The sequence below is a fragment of the Coffea eugenioides genome, chromosome 3, assembly GCF_003713205.1.
Source record: "Coffea eugenioides isolate CCC68of chromosome 3, Ceug_1.0, whole genome shotgun sequence".
Classification (NCBI taxonomy): Eukaryota; Viridiplantae; Streptophyta; class Magnoliopsida; order Gentianales; family Rubiaceae; genus Coffea; species Coffea eugenioides.
In genome coordinates, this window is record NC_040037.1 from 7,918,157 (window position 1) to 7,938,577 (window position 20,421).

The 20,421-nt window shown below is 36.8% G+C and overlaps 3 protein-coding genes across 3 annotated transcripts; 1 reads left to right on the forward strand and 2 right to left on the reverse strand.

Annotated features, from left to right (window-relative positions):
• Positions 1-2,935: 2,935 nt before the first annotated feature.
• Positions 2,936-11,162, reverse strand: LOC113765922. The gene is made up of 6 exons (XM_027310162.1): positions 10,746-11,162; positions 8,442-8,560; positions 7,742-8,303; positions 4,540-4,809; positions 3,629-3,747; positions 2,936-3,541 (listed from the first exon to the last, which is right to left on the reverse strand). The coding sequence occupies exons 1-6, from the start codon at positions 10,998-11,000 to the stop codon at positions 3,118-3,120; spliced, it is 1,749 nt and encodes a 582-aa protein (XP_027165963.1). The 5' UTR covers positions 11,001-11,162; the 3' UTR covers positions 2,936-3,117.
• A 484-nt stretch (positions 11,163-11,646) lies between these two features.
• Positions 11,647-13,807, forward strand: LOC113765436 (F-box/kelch-repeat protein At3g06240-like). Its single transcript, XM_027309611.1, has 2 exons — positions 11,647-12,984; positions 13,472-13,807. The coding sequence occupies exons 1-2, from the start codon at positions 11,797-11,799 to the stop codon at positions 13,523-13,525; spliced, it is 1,242 nt and encodes a 413-aa protein (XP_027165412.1). The 5' UTR covers positions 11,647-11,796; the 3' UTR covers positions 13,526-13,807.
• Positions 13,808-16,610: 2,803 nt separating this feature from the next.
• On the reverse strand, positions 16,611-20,091 carry LOC113765485 (F-box protein CPR1-like). Its single transcript, XM_027309684.1, has 2 exons — positions 18,583-20,091; positions 16,611-16,939 (listed from the first exon to the last, which is right to left on the reverse strand). The coding sequence occupies exon 1, from the start codon at positions 19,282-19,284 to the stop codon at positions 18,634-18,636; it is 651 nt and encodes a 216-aa protein (XP_027165485.1). The 5' UTR covers positions 19,285-20,091; the 3' UTR covers positions 16,611-16,939; positions 18,583-18,633.
• Positions 20,092-20,421: the final 330 nt, after the last annotated feature.

The window sequence follows — 20,421 nt, forward strand, 5'->3', positions numbered from 1 at the left end:
ATGGAGATTTATCTAACCATTCGTATTCACTTCCCTTAAATGGTTTTGGATCGACCAAAAAATATTTATTAAATACTAATGGTGTTCAATGAAAATCACGTGGCTGGTGTAGGGTTACAAACGAATCGAGTCAAGTTAAACTTTGATCTTATCGAATCGAGTTTCGATTTAATTTTATCAAATTTGAATTCGAATTCGAACTCGACGAGCTCTCAATATAGAACACGAGTTTGAGCTCGACTCAAATTTGAATTGAACTCGAACTTAAGAAAATAAAAAATAATTATTTTATTTTTAAAAAATAAATAAAATAATAATTTTTTAACAAATAATAAAATATTAAAAATATATATGTAATTTCATTATTAAGATAAAAAATTAAAAATATATAAAATCGAGTCGGTTCGCGAATTAACGAGTTGAGTTGAGTATCTTTGAGGTCGAGTTCGACTTCATAAGTTCGAACTAGATATTGATTGAATTCGAGTAGCTCGCAAACAGTCGACTCTTCCTAGTTGGGTGGTATTACATGGATTTCGTAACTTTTTGTGGAGGGTGAGACGCCAGGAGCAGCGGAGTTCAGTGGCCGGCGATGGTGTTTCATCTGAAAAAAAAAAAGAAAAGAACAACATAAGAGAAAAACAAAGGAACAGAAATGTGTTAACTTAAATGGATTGTTACTGGAAATTTGGACAACCATTATCCATTTTAGGCCCAGTCTATTTACAGCCAATTACTAAATGGATCTCAGTGGATTGAATCAATTTGATCCATGAACAATTGACACAGGACCATTAGTGATCCAGTTTTTGTTTTGCCACCACTAATTTCAACCTATCAATGTCAAGTTTGTAGACTGCTACGATATATATAGTTTTTTCTTCTTCTTCAGGGAGAATCGGAGAATCACCTAAGAGTGATTTTCAGCTCATTTATGCAGGAAGATTTGCATAAAAGCTTTCTACTTCAACACCATCCCAGTTTCTAATGCATGGGTATCAACACGACTGATGCATTATCAAGAAAAGAGAAACATCATTGAAAACAAAGCTGAAAATCATGAGAAGAACCTAAAATTGCAAGGTGGAATCCATTACTTGGAAATGATCCAAACAACATGGCCTGGATTGTTTATCCAGGATTAAAGAAAGTTAACCTGATGAAAAACCAATATTGAATTAGCATAGAGAATTTAGTAGTCACCCCCCACAAGAATAAAGTTCACATAGCATACCGAAAATGTAACATGTTTCCTGCATTCTTCATTTGAAGTCCATTGACACAAAGACAAGTAAACAAATCAAACATACCCAAATTTATAGCATGTCTACACTAAAGAAACTTCATGAATTGTTGTATTGAACCTTCGACAGCATAAATTCGATTTGCAACAGCATTATAGGTCAGGCAAAACGAGCTCCTTACCTAAGATAAGAGATTTAACATTCTTTTCTTTTTTAATGCAAATTATCCCCAAAAAAATAAATATAGAAAAAAGATAAGAGGGGTTGAGGTACTTACCTGTGTGCCATTGTTAATCAGGATTGGGAAGTGACAAAGATGAAAGTAGAGCTCTTTCTTTGCTGCATGGTTCAATGGACTAACCGAATTTGATATGATCTCTTTATAATCTGCAGGAAGAATTTATCCCATACAGTGGCAGGTTCTGAAGCAGAATTGAAGCCAACTGAAATGACAGATGCCCTGGATGCATGTTTAGGAGATGCCAAAGAGATGATGTTTGAAATGCAATCTTCAGGCAAGAACTGAGAAAAGGGATGATACCCCATTATGATTCTCATCCATTTTTCTTGTTTTCAATGCATTGAGAGATTTATATAGTGAACTGATCTATTACAATGATGTGACAAATTTGTTTGATGGAAGAAGTGAAAAGTACAGGTATTAAGTTAGTGGAAAATTGGAACTTGTAAATCAAGCAGGTTGGAAAGAACAAGGTGTTTACTCCAAACACTAATCATCATCTTTGGAAAGTTCCCACCTCCTTGGTTATAGAAACATCTGGGGCGATTGAAGCAATGATTAACAATTAGATCCACTCTGGTTTTAACCAATGCATTAGGCTTTCTTTTACAAGACGTCCTGGAGGCCCCTTTCTTCAAAAAAAAAAAAAAGAAAAAAAAGAGGAGATGCACGAGATATTCAAAGGCAATTTTTTTAAAGCAATTCTTTTGTACAGTGTCAAATCACTTGAAGACCAGATAGTGAATTTTATATGTTCAAAATTTGTGGACTTGCAAAACAGCAGTCACCGGTCAGGACTTGGGAAACACAAACTCAAGTCTTTTGGTTGGTATTCAGCTGCGCCAGCTATTTACTCCAAGGCTCCATTTGGTTGGAGCTATCTTTCCCTTGACTGGTGTGCATAATTTCCAGTTGTAATAGTTTCCCCTTCATGGATGTTGATTTAGTATTGTGAAAACTGCAGATAGAGTAGTGTTCTCAGATCATCCCTACACACCTGCGCACAAAAATTGTTTACGTGGTTATATGTAGCTGTATGTAATTTCTAAATTGAGGAAATGTAAGTGAAAATGCCCAGTTTCACCTATAAGATCATTAGCAGGATCCATTTCAGCTGCTCCAGGCCAGGTAAGACATGTACTTCTGGTTGACGATAGACAGTTCAAAGCTCAAACACCCTTCCTTTGACCCTTAGACCACATTCTAAAGTTCATTGCCTAAAGATACAGAAAACAGGCAGAGCACTCGGCTTTTCAACTATGGTAGATTGAATTTGTGGTCATATGTTCATGTTCAGCAGCATACAATGTTGAAAAGAAGTTTTCTGTGTATTACCTGAAGCTTCACTGGCGCAATTGTCGATTTGGTTTCTGCAGTCTTAACATGCAGGTAGCTCATTTACAACTAATGGTCAATTGAAAAACTTCCAGGAAAACTAGGGAATGGCAAGTGAAAAAGATTGGTCTGAAATATCTGTTTTTCCTTAAACTTTCAAAAAATCCAGTAATTGATCCACAAAAAGAAGTAAATAAATGGTTCTTTGCAAAAATGTATCTTAATGTCACGTAGGATTGGATACATTATGTGAAAAAACGTAATACATCTACAAAACAGAAAAATAGTCTTCTTGTGTCACTCAGGGCGAAATTCAATGCCTTCGATAGTAAGACCTGACTTCCCATGAAGGCTAATAATCTCTATCAGTCGAGCCTCCACCTGACCATCATCTCCTGTATCGTTATAAAACTTCCCCAGTTCTAATTCCATCCAGCCATCTGTTCTCATTTTGGGAAACTTTCCATCAAATTCTGCTGGATGATTCATACCTTCCCTTGATACAAGATGGACAGGTGCAGCTCTATTTTCAGCCTCACCGTCACTCTCATGGTTTACAAATCTGATTAAACTTGTTGCTTGTTCAATCCCATAATGCTCCTCTGCTATCTTGAACACTAGGAAAGCTGCATAAGTAGTACCAGTAGACAACATCTGACTTTCTATCCTGCCTCTGATATCCAGCCAACAAACAGCCTTAAGCTTGGCAACCTCTCTGAATCTGCAAATGCAAAAGATTGGCACATTATAATCACACTAGCAAAGGAGTTTGGGTGTGGGGGTGATTGGATATATGATGAGGAAGAACCTTGAGTCAGGACGAGATATCCAATGCCAGCGCCATGGATCTCTTGCCCAGGCAATGATGAGTTCTCTTGCCCCAACCATATAACATTTCTTTCCACTCCTTTTATCAACTGAAAAGCTCTGTTCAAAAGTTCAAACCAAATGGTCGCCAAGGGAAAATGGAAAACCACAGAATTACAAGTTATAGCCGGAAATGTAACAGAAAGGGGCGTTAACCGTGCATGTAAGGTTTGTGGGATCTAAGAGAACTGATAGAAGTTGGATGAGTGTGATTAAATTGCAGAGTTCTGAACAGGAGGCAATTTGATCACAAATTTTGAGTCCTGACCACATTGTTTTATGTTGCCTTGAATATTCTTATTAGCAGCGTGCATTACGGAAGAGATGAATCCTCTATGGTTCTCCTTTCATTTTAACACTTCTTCATACAACCGGAGGATGCCTTTCTTAATTCCTACTCGGATCAGGCTAATTTTACTTCTGTCTTGGCTATAACAGCACAAACATTTGATCAAGGTTTCAAGCACAAGAAAGAGTACAAACATATAAATAAAAAAAAATGCATCACATTAGACACAATGATTACTCTTGTCAAGTTTGAGAGCAAGATATTACTTCAATGTCAATGCAAATAAGTTTTAAGTATCAAAGAAATCAAGAAAATAAGAACTCAATAAACAGTTAATATGGTATCTCTAAGTTTTATTTTTAACATTTCACCTTAAAAGCTTACCCCAACAACTTTGCCATATGTATTGAATTGTAACAAATTGTAATTTTCTGAGCAAATTCATACTTCCATAGAATACCGGGGACTATTGCCATAACTTTACCTACTAGTCAGCCAAAATCAAATCATAAAGAACAATTTATGAACTACAAAATCCGACAACAGAAACGGATAAGGGGTACCATTCTGCCTCCATCAAGGAGAAGAGGAGAAAAGTAGAGGGCCTTTTTGGTTGAGCAATCAACAGCAGAATCTGATCTTGAAATGATATCCTGATAATCAGATGGTAGAAATTTCTCCCAAATAGTATCAGAATCAGCAGCAGGCTTGAACCCTTTTGAGACAACTGATGCTCTGATCACATCCACAGGTGAAGTGAGTGATAGAATCTCAGACATGAAGCCTTCTGGCAATCTGGCAAAAAAAGGGCCTTCCATCTCATAGGACAGCAGCTATTCCACTGTTCTTCTTGCTTAACGTGGAAGTGATGGCTAGAGGACTCAACAGAGGCAAATTCTTATAGAAAATAGAGTACTATTGAAAACAAAGGAACAGAGAATAGAGTCTTAGCAATTAAGGAGCGTCGCTGTTTTTGATTCGAATAATCTGTAAATCAGTCCACCATCGTCAAAAGCACTGGCCATGTCCTGAGAAAGCGCGGCCTATGGTGGGATACAATATAGCGCCTTTCACTGGACGTATAGTTTGATGTATTCACCAAATCACGCCTTGCAGCAAAATGGGGCCTCTACAACTTCAAAAATGCTATGCAATTCAGATTATCATGATGTAATTACAATAATTGTCATAAACATATTTATGATGCAATTACAATAAATGTGCAAAATGTGTTTATGATGCAAGCGAAATATTATTTGGGATAAGTTTTGTATCCAAACACTCCCAGTACTGTATTTTACAATAACATGGCACTGCCAAAACAAATGTTAAATTCTGAGAAAAATGGAGTTGTATGAATTTAACTTTTATTCTCTGGATCACAACTTAATTGGATGTTATTTCTAATATTTCTTATATATATATATATTGGTTTTGAATACTATCATTGGTTTGAAAATAATAAAACGTATCATGATTATGAAAAGAGGAAAAAATCAGAAGGCATTTAGTTTTGGATAAGAGTTTATTTAAAATAATTATTGTAATACTTTTTGTGATGTGATATATGTAAAATAAAAAAATAATTTATAATATAAAAAAATATTAAATTTTATATTACAAATTATTTTTTTCTCAAATCATTCCAATCAAAACACACTGAGTTTCATTACTAGTACATTAGAGATCAGGACTCCTCAATGATCACAGTTGAATGGATCAGCTCATGGTGATAGATGTCTTATCAATAATCGTGGTGATAGCTCATGGTGATAGACTCCTCAATGATCACTAATACCCTTTTGGCTAAGATCAAATGTAGTATCCGTTGTTATCAATTCATTTATAACCTAGTTGCCACAACGTGTCTTTGTGCCGCGGGAAATCAACGGTTCAAATCTTACTTTTCATCAAAAGTATCACTTTGGATTTGTTTAATAATATAAAAAAATATTGAAACTGATGTTTTCCAGTCATTCAAGCATTTGGAGTGTTTCATAAATTAAAATTTATCTGCTGAATTTATTACGCGGTGCTGAGCTTGTATGTATTTTTTTCCAGTATAAGAATCTTAATTGAATGCTTAATTCTATAAGAATCAATAGAGTTACTTTAACTATCTTATCTTATTTGCCAAATCTATCTTCATTTGTTAATTATATTCAAAATTTTTATCTAATTAAATAACCTGATATTCTCTATTCAAAATTATTATGTAATTAAACAATTTGATATTCTCTATCTCATGGTTTTCTGCTTCTCTTTTATTCATTTTTAATCTTTTTCATATCTTTTCTACACTCCTCATATAATATATTTCATATTTTATATTAATTTGATTTAAAATAAATATTGTCATTTTCATACCCAATAATTTTAAACTAATTGAATTATAGATTCTATTTCTTTTTTGGATGAAAAGATATAAGGGCAAAATTGAACAATTTAACTTATTAAGCATTTAATTATAAATATTTATCAAATAATATAAATAGTTTCAGCATTAAAATTCAAATATTCAAATATTTCTTTTCAGTGCTTAAAATTCAGTAAATTAATTATTTTAATATTCAGAATTCAGAATTCAAATTCAGTTTTATCTAACGTAACCAAACGGAATATTAATATGGTTTCTCTTAAATCTATATGAGTGCTTATTGCACTCGTATGGTATGGTCCGATGATGATTCATTTAATCTTCATTGGTTCCCTGTGACCCTGCTGAACATCCTCTTAGTATAAGTTAGAGTAAGAATAAGAGTAATAGTAGAAGTATGCGTAGACGGTGACAATAGAAAAAAAAAATAAATGAAGTACTTTAAAATTGAATGGTTGAGGTTAAATTTGTAGGCACAAATTTCAACAAGTGAAGTAACAAAAATTGTTGTGCTTTTGCATGTTGACACGTGTCTACAATGATCAGTTTAGTGTTTGCATTTGTTACATCAGTAGTTACATTACACGAGTCCACATTTTATGTGGTAGCCCTGGATGCTCCTGATTAGTTTATTGTCTATATCCGTTGTATCAAAATCTAGTACATTTGTCTGGGTGGCCAAGGTGGATAGGTCCTGAAGAAAGCGAAGACGTGTTTCATTTCTAGTACACTAGATGGGCTCAGACAAAAACTTTCGGCGTTTACTACAAACTTCAGTGGCTGTCACAACTTTTTTATCATTCAACCAAAGTGAATGCTCAGATTTGACAAAGAAACCAAATGGTAATCGAACAAAATCCTTCAGATCATGCTTTTGTTGCATTGTGATAAAGAAGAAGCTGAAGAAGATGTAAACACAATACCCCACTACCATATTCTGTATTCACTTTCATTCTCATTTACACATATTCCCCAGTAACATCATTCATTAGTCAGAAAGTTTTACTGCTGACTCAGAATATCACACTTCTTCCTTGGGTCGAAGCCATGGTTCGAAGTCTCGGCCGAGACCGAGATGACTCGGCCGAGTCGTCACCATCTCGGTCTTTACCGATACGATACCGTGACGAAACGATACCGAAATACTTGACTCGTCGAGAAATCGGCCGAGTCGTCACCGCGACGGATTGACTCGGCCGAGTCACACCGAGTCTCTTCGAGTTATCCCGAATCAAGACGAGAAATCAGCCTAGGCACACCGCGACGGATTGACTTGACCGTTTCTTTTGCTATTTTTTAATTATTTTTATTTAACATACTTTTTTATATTATTAACAATTTTTACAATATTAAATACTTTAAAATTTGCGTCTCACCGAGACCGCGACCGATATGCCGAGACCGATGTGGAACGTTCCAAGCCGCGATCGCGACCGCGACCGTGGCTTTGAACCAATTCCCTCAAGAATGAGGCCTCTTTTCCAGTTGAGAATCTTAGTTTCTGAAACTTTTATGTCGATGTCCCCATCGCCTTCATCATTGAGAAATTCTCCCAACAAAAGCTCCTGCCATCCATCGTTTCTCTGACGTGGAACGCGGCCATCAATCACATCATCAGTCCGAGGCCTCCTAATGCGCCGTGGCAGCATATGTCGCCACCGCCGTCCATATCTTACATCGTGTGCGCATGCAGGTGTTTTTAAGTAGACAGAGTCGCCTTCTGGGGGCTCAAAGACATCACTAGTTTCTGCACTGCTACTACTGGTGCCAGTAGTAGTAGCAGCAAAGCTAACCGAGGCCTTGGCTACGGCTTCAAGTCCATAGGAGTTTTCTGTAGTTTTGAACACAAGGTAAGCAGCATAATTAGTCTTCAGGGACAGCAATCGAGTTGGCATATTTCCACGTATATCAAGCCAACAAACATCCACCAGCTCAGCCACCTCAGGAAACCTGAATACATCATTTATTTTTCTAGATTAATCAATCAGCAAAGAAACATAAAGAGGAAAAAAAAAGAGCTGTCACTCAGATTGGCCAGGATTAGACAGAAATATCAGGTAGAGAGAGCGTATTAGCCTTTATGCACACCTTGATTCAGGTAGGGATGTCCAACTCCAGTACCTTGGAGTATCCTTCCAGGCAATACAGAGCTCCCTTGCACGCAGCATATAACATTTTTTCCCGGTTGATTTACTTATCCAGAAGCTCTGTCCAACAGCAGACACATCTCTTTCATGTTAACCAATATGCTTGAGATCAATGCGGAAAATGCATTTGATGGATTTTAATTTGTTTTTCCTAGAGATAAGAAGGCTATGAAAAATTGAAAGTTACAAGATGGAAGAAATTATTTGGACAAAGTGGTTTGAATTGTCAGGCCAGCATTAAGGTAAATAAATGTTCTTGAACTAAGTATAGCGAAATAACAATAGTAGTCAGTCTCTAGTCATTGCTATTACTATAAGATTCACTTAGCATACCAAAGATGTAAGATGCATCATGTATTTCTTCTTCCAAAGTCCACCACCACTCAAAGACAATTTGAAAAATTAACCATGCCCACAATTCAATATATCCAGGCCAAAAATCCTCCATGAGTTCTCAAATTAAATCTTCAACAGTATGGCGGCAGCAAAACAAAAAGAGGCCCTTTGTGGCCGAGGAATTAGTGGCGGTGGTCGGATAAACTTGCAAATGGAAACAGTAGAAATAGCGGGCTGAAAATGATGGAGATCCATCCTGTCGAGACATATTGGAAGTGAAGTAGAGATTCTGGAGGTAAATAAAGTAAAATCTAAATAATAGATCTTCATTTCATTATTGGCTATAATAAAGGCTGCTGCTAATGGAGTTGACAATAAAGAGGCAGATGAGGCAGACAAGGAAGCGGAAGAGGTTTCAGAGCGCAGATTGTTGTGCAGTTGGTACCGTTCCTTTTGGACTTGACTGTGATGGTGGAAGGCTGTTGAATCTTGATTTTCCAATGAGCGGCTGAGCTCTTGCAATAGTGGAGGAGCAGATGGAAACCTCCCTAGCTTTTTTACGGTGGTGAGTAATAAAGGGCCCTTTTGACTAGTGATTGCTTTTTCCCATCATGGATAATCTGTGTCAGTCGAGCCTCCACCTGACCCTCATCTCCTGTACCAATATAAAAGTTCCCCAGTTCTACTTCCATCCAGCCATCTGTTCTCATTTTGGGAAACTTTCCACCAAATTCTGCTGGATGATTCATACCTTCCCTTGATACAAGATGGACAGGTGCAGCTCTTCTTTTGGCCTCACCGTCACTCTCATGGTTTACAAATCTGATTAAACTTGTTGCTTTTTCAATCCCATAATGCTCCTCTGCTATCTTGAACACTAGGAAAGCTGCATAAGTAGTACCAGTAGACAACATTTGACTTTCTATCCTGCCTCTGATATCCAGCCAACAAACAGCCTTAAGCTTGGCAACCTCTCTGGATATATGATGAGGAAGAACCTTGAGTCAGGACGAGATATCCAATGCCAGCGCCATGGATCTCTTGCCCAGGCAATGATGAGTTCTCTTGCCCCAACCATATAACATTTCTTTCTACTCCTTTTATCAACTGAAAAGCTCTGTTCAAAAGTTCAAACCAAATGGTCGCCAAGGGAAAATGGAAAACCACAGAATTACAAGTTATAGCCGGAAATGTAACAGAAAGGGGCGTTAACCGTGCATGTAAGGTTTGTGGGATCTAAGAGAACTGATAGAAGTTGGATGAGTGTGATTAAATTGCAGAGTTCTGAACAGGAGGCAATTTGATCACAAATTTTGAGTCCTGACCACATTGTTTTATGTTGCCTTGAATATTCTTATTAGCAGCGTGCATTACGGAAGAGATGAATCCTCTATGGTTCTCCTTTCATTTTAACACTTCTTCATACAACCGGAGGATGCCTTTCTTAATTCCTACTCGGATCAGGCTAATTTTACTTCTGTCTTGGCTATAACAGCACAAACATTTGATCAAGGTTTCAAGCACAAGAAAGAGTACAAACATATAAATAAAAAAAAATGCATCACATTAGACACAATGATTACTCTTGTCAAGTTTGAGAGCAAGATATTACTTCAATGTCAATGCAAATAAGTTTTAAGTATCAAAGAAATCAAGAAAATAAGAACTCAATAAACAGTTAATATGGTATCTCTAAGTTTTATTTTTAACATTTCACCTTAAAAGCTTACCCCAACAACTTTGCCATATGTATTGAATTGTAACAAATTGTAATTTTCTGAGCAAATTCATACTTCCATAGAATACCGGGGACTATTGCCATAACTTTACCTACTAGTCAGCCAAAATCAAATCATAAAGAACAATTTATTAACTACAAAATCCGACAACAGAAACGGATAAGGGGTACCATTCTGCCTCCATCAAGGAGAAGAGGAGAAAAGTAGAGGGCCTTTTTGGTTGAGCAATCAACAGCAGAATCTGATCTTGAAATGATATCCTGATAATCAGATGGTAGAAATTTCTCCCAAATAGTATCAGAATCAGCAGCAGGCTTGAACCCTTTTGAGACAACTGATGCTCTGATCACATCCACAGGTGAAGTGAGTGATAGAATCTCAGACATGAAGCCTTCTGGCAATCTGGCAAAAAAAGGGCCTTCCATCTCATAGGACAGCAGCTATTCCACTGTTCTTCTTGCTTAACGTGGAAGTGATGGCTAGAGGACTCAACAGAGGCAAATTCTTATAGAAAATAGAGTACTATTGAAAACAAAGGAACAGAGAATAGAGTCTTAGCAATTAAGGAGCGTCGCTGTTTTTGATTCGAATAATCTGTAAATCAGTCCACCATCGTCAAAAGCACTGGCCATGTCCTGAGAAAGCGCGGCCTATGGTGGGATACAATATAGCGCCTTTGACTGGACGTATAGTTTGATGTATTCACCATATCACGCCTTGCAGAAATACATTTTTCAATAATGGATAATCATTTCAATTATTTGAGAGACATTTTACGTCATTTAAAACGTACAATGTATACATTATTGATTTTCCTTTTTTTTTTTTTCTTTTGAATTTAAGTAATGAATGTTCAATTGCGCATTAAGCACTTGTGGAATCTATGTTACTTTTTTTTTTTTTTTTTGAAAAAACTGTCTAATTGTAGGGCACAATAATTGTGATGGTTAGTATTCACATGTTAAATTTCTTCTTTTGTATTTTTGTACCATTCAAAGCCTGCCCTAAAAAAAAAAAAAAAAAAGACAGACCATGAGGCTTGAGGCTACCGCAAGAAACAAAAGTAAATAAAGCCCGCAGGCCCGTTTTACCGGCATCCTATGAGTTGCCGATCGGCCGTACCTCTTTTCCTCGATGAGTATGTTGATTCTTAATTTGTTGTCTCCTCCTCCTTCTTAAACCCTAGTGAGAGTGGCAGAATCCCAATTGATTGAATCATCCATGGCTATGATTTCCCACTTGCCCCGTGATTTGCTTGGTGACATTCTAAAATTTCTGCCAGTCAAGACCCTCTGTCGATTCAAATGCGTATCGAAATCATGGCATTCTGTAATCCAGAGTCGTGAATTTGTGAAGTTGCACCTTCAGATTCACCAGCACAAGTGTGACGGTGAGAAAATCTTTATGCCAACTCATTTTTGCTCGGCTTATAATGATCCTGATTTTTACATCTTGGACACATCAAGTTTAGCTGATAGTGAAAATCCCAGAGCTAAACAAGTTGAAATTCCCGTAGGAAGGCGCTGTATTATTCTATCTACAATTGTTTGTGCTTGTAATGGTTTGCTCTTTATTGCCTTGGATGATGAAAGGGTTTTGTTCGTGTGGAATCCCTCCACGGGAAAATTGAGAAGGATTCCAACACTGAAGTCATCATCATCATCACATTTTGATCTGTTATATGGGTTTGGATATGATTCACTGCATGATGATTACAAAATTCTTAGAGTTTGTTACGACAATGGTACCTATGATTGTTGGTTGTTTTCGTTGAAAGAAAATACCTGGAGAAAATTAAATGATCGGGTTCTGAATGGTTATGGGACTTGCAACATCGATCAAGTTTTGAATGATGCTTACACTAGGGCCGAAAAACGTGCTGTTATTGTCTGTGTTAATGATTCCGCCTACTTTATCGTGCAAAAAGAAGGAAAGAAGTATAAAGTTTTGTCTTTCAGTTTGGCTGAAGAAAGATTTGTTGAGATGTTGCCTCCTCCTTGTGAGGTTGTGGGAGCTGTCCCAATCTTGAAGGTTTTGGCAGGACGGCTTAGTCTCCAATGGAGGACTTCTGCCAACCACGATTTTGTGGTGTGGTCATTGATGGATGATGGAAATAGCAGCTATTGGACTAAGATTATATCTATTCTGTATTCGGAAACACTGGTGGGCCTGGAACCAATTTGCATGATGCGAAATGGACATTTTGTGGTTAGGACGAAGTCTGAAAGGGAACTTTTCATATATGACATGAAAAAGAAGGCATTTCAACAAGTATTCAAGCATGAGAGTCTAGATGTTCATATCTGCAGTTTCAAGAATACTGTGGTATACACAGAAAGTTTAGTTCATCCGTGTGATTATGGGGACAAGGTTGAGGAGTGGACGTCAGCAATTGAAGACATGAAAGAGGTTGGTTTCTTGCTGCCTTATCATTTGTTTGATCAACTGCTTGTTTCATCTTGTTTGGTGTTTGTTAACTTTTGTTCAGTTTATCTGAACCAAAAAGTAATAAGTTGCAAATCTTCTTACTCAGTAGTACTGGATTTTTGTGTTTTAAAGACTACATGTAGATCTGATTACAAGAATACTGTTTTTTTATCTAACTATGTAAACTTAGCCAGTTGAACTAGCTCATATATCTAAGGTTAATGACTGTAGAAAACTAATGAGGAATAGGTTCTTGATTTTATATGTAGATTCAGCCAATAGAGGAGATTGATTACGACATAAAATACTCTAGTAATGAGATGTGAAACCTGTAGGCTGTAATAATTAATGTTTGTTTGTCATATATCCTCCATCATGAATAGATTCCTGAGCCAAGTCATTCTTTTCATTCCATGAATATGGTCTCTATCCTAACCAGTATTTTTTTTTCCTGATCTTCCCGTCTCAGTCTATAATGTTGCAGAATAAGAGGCAATTCTGTTCCTGCTGTGGTGAGTGCTGACTGGACACACACACACACACACACATATTTGCTGCTCATTGCACAACAAACATCAAGAAGCAAAATTTCTTTCTATTTGGGAACAACAACGGCCAGCAGAACATTTTCTTTAGGTTTTTTTATGATAAAGTGCTTGTGTTCAATTCCAGAGCTTGAATACAAAACCTCATTTTGTCGCACCAAGCATTCACCCTTTTGTGTTGAGATTCAAATTATGTTTCAGCAGAAGTTTGTACATGTATAACCTCATTGTTTTTTAATTTAATATTCTTGTTTAACAAAGTGAAAGCTGTGACTTACATTAATAGTTTAGTTTTGCCCAAGCGATCATGGAAACAATTTTGAAAATCATAGATCAGCAATCAATTTCAACCCAGGGGAAGGCTATGTTCTTGTTTTCTCTCGTGATTTTCTTGTGGAGTGCTTTTCAGTCTTGCCAACCTCACCACTTACTGACCAGAAATCCATGGTGTACTCGAGCCAGAAAGCAGTTACTACTTGCGTTGTGCTTTAATTGGCACCTTCTTGTGTTTCAAAATATGGTTTACGATTAAAGAGGACATCTTGCTCGTTTTACTCCACACACTCTTTAATTTAAATGCATGCTCTGCTAGATACCTTCCTGTTCTTCAAGTTCGTACTTTTCATACTTTATTTTTTTTTTTTTTAATGGCTATGTGTATTGACATTTTGTCAAATTTAATCCTTGATGTTATGAAATACATTATTATTATTATTATCATATCCTTTTCAAATCTTAATTTTACATCCCTGGCCTGGTTCTCCTCCTCTGCCTATGCCTAGTAGGGTATTGTACCAGCTTTCTTTCTAACTGCATGGCCTCTATCATCCGTGATCTGCATATAAAGATTATCATTCATTTTCCTAAAGCTACCACTGCAGTCTACATTTAGGAAATTCAAATCAATTTCAACATCACCAAGTATCCAATTGAAGCTTCCTTCAAACAAAAATCAAGGTAAAGACCCTCGAGTTCTTTCACTATCCAAGGGCAATCTTTACAACACACATCTTCAGCCAAAGCTTTGTTGAAAACGTCTAATGCCTTTTATCTTTCCCAGCCCGCCAAAAATGGCGGAAAAAATGTCGTCCCACAGAAGTTAAGGCGAAAGTCCCATTGGAATTCTTCATTTACAGCTCGGTTATGATATTCAAGCTCATAAGATTGGCAAAGAATGATTAAGGGAATGGTGTTATTAGGCAGACCATTGGTGACACGAACTTGATATCTGGGGAAGAAAAGATGAGAAATCACCTGAATATATGGGGGCAAAACACAATGAAAAAAATAGGCAAGGAAAATGACATTCATCATATGGTGGCTCATCCATTATAGTTGGATTTTCTAGATATTTATGAAAGTGGATACAGCCATTTAAGAAAATTCATAAGCAACGGATTCTGCATAAAAGTAACCTTTTGCTCCAAAAAAATGGATTGATTTGATTTGATTAGACAGGCATCAAATAAAAGTTACTATTTGATTATAGAGTATGCATCGTCTCATGCTCTAAAAGCTATACGCCATTATTGGAATTCCTACGGACTTGAAACTGTTACCAAGGCGTCGGTTAGCTTTACCGCTACCATGCTGCTACTCCTGGCGCCAGGTGTAGCGGTGCCAGGACTAGTGATCTCTTTGAGCCAGAAGGCGACTCTGTCTCCCTAAAAATACCTACATACATACACGAACTAACTCCTACACGGAAAACTCTTGCTGGATATTTTAGAGCCCGAAAACAAAATAGTAGTTTAGGTACAATTATGCCAAATCAGATGATGTAATTCCAGATTCCAGCCAATCAACTTCCTGACTACAGGATTCCTATGCTGAGAGTTTTTGGAATGATAGTGCAAACGTTCGTAATCGTATTGAATTTAGCTATTCTTAGAGGAAGCAAAGTTGTGTGCGTCGGCAAATCACATGAAACACTCACCTTCATCTGCTTTCTAACGAGACGCGGTAATATGGATAAATGGTTCATAATTAGTTTTGACTTAATGAATGGTGGATGAAATTTATTCAATTCACTTAATGGATCTAAATGAATTAAATAAAAATCAATTATTCATTTATAATCTATTTAAATGTTTTGGTTACCTTTTTTTTTTTTTTTGTTATACCATTTCTTGTAACATGAAGATACTTTTTTATGTACTTGGGAATTTTAGGCATATTTGGGTGAGAAGAGGACAAAATACTTAGGTTGTGTTTGGATTGCATTTTTCATGATTTTTCATAGAAAAATTACTGTAGCGATTTGATGTATGTGAGGGAAAAAGGTAATAGGAAAATGTGATTACGAAAAATAACGTAATTTTTCGACGGAAAACAGCAATCCAACACAAGACCTTAGGTTTTTATATATACTAAAAAAAACTCCACACTCATATCTACTCAATAATCAATTACACAAAGATAACAATAGATAGCAAGCCAAATTCCTAATGCGTGCATTGAAATGCCATCTATCTAATCATATCAAGGCTTTAAATTTAGAACTTTATTATTTTGAGTCGCCGAAAAATGACAAATATTGGGGATGGAGGTATTGATTAGTAAAGTAAACATAGGAAATACAAAGAAAGCAAGACAGAAGGAAAAAGAAAATTCGTAATGGTAGCTTCCTATACCAATTAGATATATGTGTATAGTTACATATATGTATTCTTTATTGCTCATCAGATATTACATTTTTCATTCCATAAAATAAGTATACATTAGTATTTTGGGAATTTACATATTTTGTCACATTTTTAATGTTATACTTCTTTACACTACGTAATAGAGTGACACATGTATGTTTATTTTACATTAAGGATCGTTGCGGATCATGTAAGAATAGTTGGTGGATGATGTCTTCTTACTAATATTACGTCAAAAGGCACCAGCTCATGTAATTCTTTTTCACAAGAAAAGTGCAATGGCTGAGTTTGTTCATGAGAAACCAGCTCATGAAATTCTTTTTCATAAATGACCACGTGGATTCTCAAACCTGCAGAGATTATAAAGCCAAAGGCTACCAGGTGTATATACACAAGCACAAATGGAGAGATTCTGGAATTCGTCCACGAAAATAAGGAGTCATTCTCTTGTTTTACAATAAGAAGCCAAAGATCAATATTCCAAGTTCAAGAGACAGGTTTGGAAGGACCAAAACCTTTAGAGAAGTTCAAAGAAGCTGCACAACAAGTGTGCATGACAGCCAAAATAATGACTACTATCGACACCAAGGCTGATATAAGGAGTAGGAGGTCAAGCATAATTGTTTCTAACAATCTGCAGGTATAGAATCAGTCTTCAACAGTCTTCCATCCATGGACATGAGACATTTCATGTTTGGAACACAAGAGACAAAGTCTTGGGGAGCGCAGAGCCGCAACACATTTAAACTGTTCTCAAAGAGCAATTGATATTAGTACTATGAAACACATTGTACAAGGGATGAAACAGCATAGGATTCACTGCACTTCATGTCATATAGCAACAGATAATCACCTCAGGGCCATAAATTAATATGAAATGCAGTTTTTCCTATTTAAAAATCCCCATCAGAAGGTTGATGAGTACTTTATGGCTTCTTTAGCTGAGGACAAGCAAGACAATTCCAAGCTGTTTATTTACTAGTATGCCAAACCAAAGCGCTAACCTTAATCTTGGTTCTCACAAAGAACAATAAAAAAAATCCAGATCTTATTAGACCTCCCAATTTGCCCAAAACTAAGAAAGAAAAACTAATTGATCAGTGACAAGATGGCATGAAAAGTATAGCATATAGCTACATACTAGGTTGGCAAAATCTATCTAGCAACTGAGACACTAGATTTTATTTTCTAAACTAAACAGTAGCAAGAGAGAATTTACATTAAGTGCAAAATGAGAGCAAAAAAAATACTAGTTGGAGGAAGGAATGAGATAACACTGAGCACTTAGAAGTCCAGAAATCCCAAATCGCTTGATAAATAATTCCAAATTGCTTCACCAACAAGTCCAAATTTGAAAATTTGAATGGACTAACAGGGAATACTTGATTTTATGCAAGACAAATACTGGATTTCATGAATGGAATCTAAGCGATGAGTTTACAGGGAAGCTCTGAAACTAGGAAATGTTCAAATTTTTTTTGGGGGGGGGGGGGGAGAGTGGAGGAAACTCAAGAGTCTGGCATTTGTGTCTTAAGTTGGGTTTGTTTGATTACAGCAGGTTGAAGTTCTTTTTCTTGCCAGGGCGAGGGCTGCTTTGGCTGGAGTTTGCAGCAACCAGGCAAAGAGCTTTGAGCTTCAACGGGCTTTGTGCCTCTGTTTTCTTGTTCTAGTTTGGACAAGTTTACCTGTTTTCTTGAACTACAAATTGTTCAAGGTCTAATAAGCTAGCAGTACTAGAGAATTACTGGCGTTCTCCTGGTAGAAAGTCCTTTTTTCTACTATGGACGTCATAGTATCAACAAAAGTCACAGTGATTTGGAGCTAAATTACACTTTTGCATCATGAATAAACTGTCAAAGAAGAACCACTCGAATGTATGCAATTTTAACATCGTACAAAAGTGAACATGAAGCCAGCAGAGAGATTAGTCCCTAATTCTTCTGTTGTTGTATTCCCATTTTACCTTAAATTTGGCAAGCGACGAGATTGAAACCAATTACAGGGTCCACCTGTTGCCAAATGTATACTGATTTATCTTCAATTTGTGATCATGGAAGTAGCTTCACTATCTCATGCTTTCTTGTATAGATACTCCTTTATTTCATGCTTGTACAGAGAAGTTGATTGGTAGGCATTCCCCTTATCTGGTGTATGTGATTTTGCTATCGATAAAGATATAGAGATTACATAAAATAAATAAGAAGATAAATAAACACACAAAAAATAATGCAATTTTGAGCTGCCGACTCTAACATCATCAGTTATCAAATGTGTTAAAGAAAGAAAATGCTGCAAGAATGAAAATGTGCTATATATAGTCGAGTGCCACAAATGCAGAATTAAGCTGTGTAGATAGCAAGAATTGCATCAGTTGGAAAAGGAGGACAAACCGTTTTTTTTCTTTTTTAATCAAGATGGTAGCTTGATGGTATTCAATTGTCTCATCTCGGTTTCTTACACCTCCTCCTTTGTTCTATAGCATCCTTCTCCTCCTTAGAGTAAGGCAAAACTAGGCTTTGTGTATAAGGAAAGGCATGATAAACTTCTATGTTTTGATCTCGAAATGGAATATCAACATATGCAGCATTATCTGGGTTGTAGCGTACCGACTTGGTGCCAGTTGACACTAAAACTTCACCGTCCTCTGACCGGCACAATGGTCTAGAAATCCCGCCAGGATTATTAATCAGGATAGCGAACTGCATTTTCCACGATTCTGTAACCCCATATATCTCCATCATCCAAACATCTGTATGACCATTATCCACAGAACAAAGTAAACAAAGCTTTTCTTGGTAAACTTCCAAGACTGGCTCAAACAAAGATTCAGAATCTTCATCACATTTAATTTCAGGTTTCTTCATCTGTTCAGGTTTCTCTATCCGTCCATACGTCTCTGTTGTTAAATCAAGGGAAACAATATCTCCACCAGCTTCTGCCTCCAGTGACCAATGCAACTTCCCATTCACAAATGTACCATCTACCCCCAGCGGAGGATAACCACCTTGAAAATCCCCTATACGCTTCCAAATTCCTTTCTTGGTGCTGTAGACCTTAACCTTAACCTTAACCTTAGGGACTTCGCCATCCATGGCCGTAGCAGCGCCTTGGTCAGCCTCGTACGCCACCGCTACTACTTTGTAATCATCCTCAATCTTGTCATATCCAAAACCCCATGAAAATATTAAGTACGTCACAACCGGTAAACCTTTATCTTCCTCTACCCTAATGCCTAAATCCGGTACGATCTTTGATTTTCAAGTAGATGGGTTCCACAAAATTATTTTAGTTCCGTCAAAGACAATACAAACTAATCCATTACAGCAGCCCACAACTCTGACACCAGTAAAGGGATTTTTAAATGGTGGATAATTAATGTCAACAGTTTCAGTACTTGGTGCACACAATAACGAGCTAAGAGAACACTGTTTGAGACGACATAAGTTAGGATCCCACCACAAAATAAGCACCCTTCGGCTGTCTGTTAAGCTATTGATCAATTTTAGATGGGCTCTGATGAATATCGGGTCGTCAATTAATTCCCTCGCTTGCTTTGAAGCGCAACTGAATTGCACGAGGGATTTCAATGGCAGCCCGGAGAGGATCTTACACTGTAACACTGGACGTCAAAGGGAAGGTCGAAAAGGTTCTCAGGAGGGGATCGCTTCTCGAAAAGGGAAGGAGGGGATCGCTTCGGGAATGCAAGTATGTTTCCCATCTGTTTTAAGTGATTTGCTTTTCGGTTGGAGGATCTTTTTGCTGCCAAGAAAGGAAGAAATGGCTGGGCTAGTGTTTCAGAGGATGCATGACCTGTTGACTTTCCCGGTACCGGCAAAGACTCCGAGCGGGTTGAAGGCCGCTGGGCAAGTCAGTTGGACTACTGGGACTGGGAGTGCCAAATTCAGTCTCCTTACGACTACTTATGTCACATGATGTAAAGAAAATTTAAAATAAACAACACGTGCAAACTTAAATAACATGACAGTTGGTATAAATATAAAAAGGGATAATTTCAGAAACCTTCTTGAAATTTTTAATAATTTCATTTAGCTCCTTTAAGATTTTAAAAATTACACATACCTCCCTTATCATTTCAAAAAATAATAATGTCCTTAAATATTTTAATGAAATTCCCTTGTTTGTTATGCTTATACTAAGTATACATGACTTTTAAAATTATTTTTTCATTTTTTTCCTTCTTATTCCTTTTTTTTAAAATTTTTTTGCCA

Excerpts from the sequence above, each read along its gene's own strand:
- LOC113765485 (XM_027309684.1), bottom strand. The coding sequence starts at position 19,284 with ATGGATGGCGAAGTCCCTAAGGTTAAGGTTAAGGTTAAGGTCTACAGC.
- LOC113765922 (XM_027310162.1), bottom strand. The coding sequence starts at position 11,000 with ATGGAAGGCCCTTTTTTTGCCAGATTGCCAGAAGGCTTCATGTCTGAG. Across the intron at positions 8,561-10,745 it reads TCCTTGATGGAGGCAGAATG|AGCTTCTGGATAAGTAAATC; the intron begins GTACCCCTTATC and ends GCTGTTGGACAG. Across the intron at positions 4,810-7,741 it reads ACATCGGTCTCGGCATATCG|CTGCTGTCCTATGAGATGGA; the intron begins GTCGCGGTCTCG and ends ACAGTGGAATAG.
- LOC113765436 (XM_027309611.1), top strand. The coding sequence starts at position 11,797 with ATGGCTATGATTTCCCACTTGCCCCGTGATTTGCTTGGTGACATTCTA. Across the intron at positions 12,985-13,471 it reads CAATTGAAGACATGAAAGAG|TCTATAATGTTGCAGAATAA; the intron begins GTTGGTTTCTTG and ends TTCCCGTCTCAG.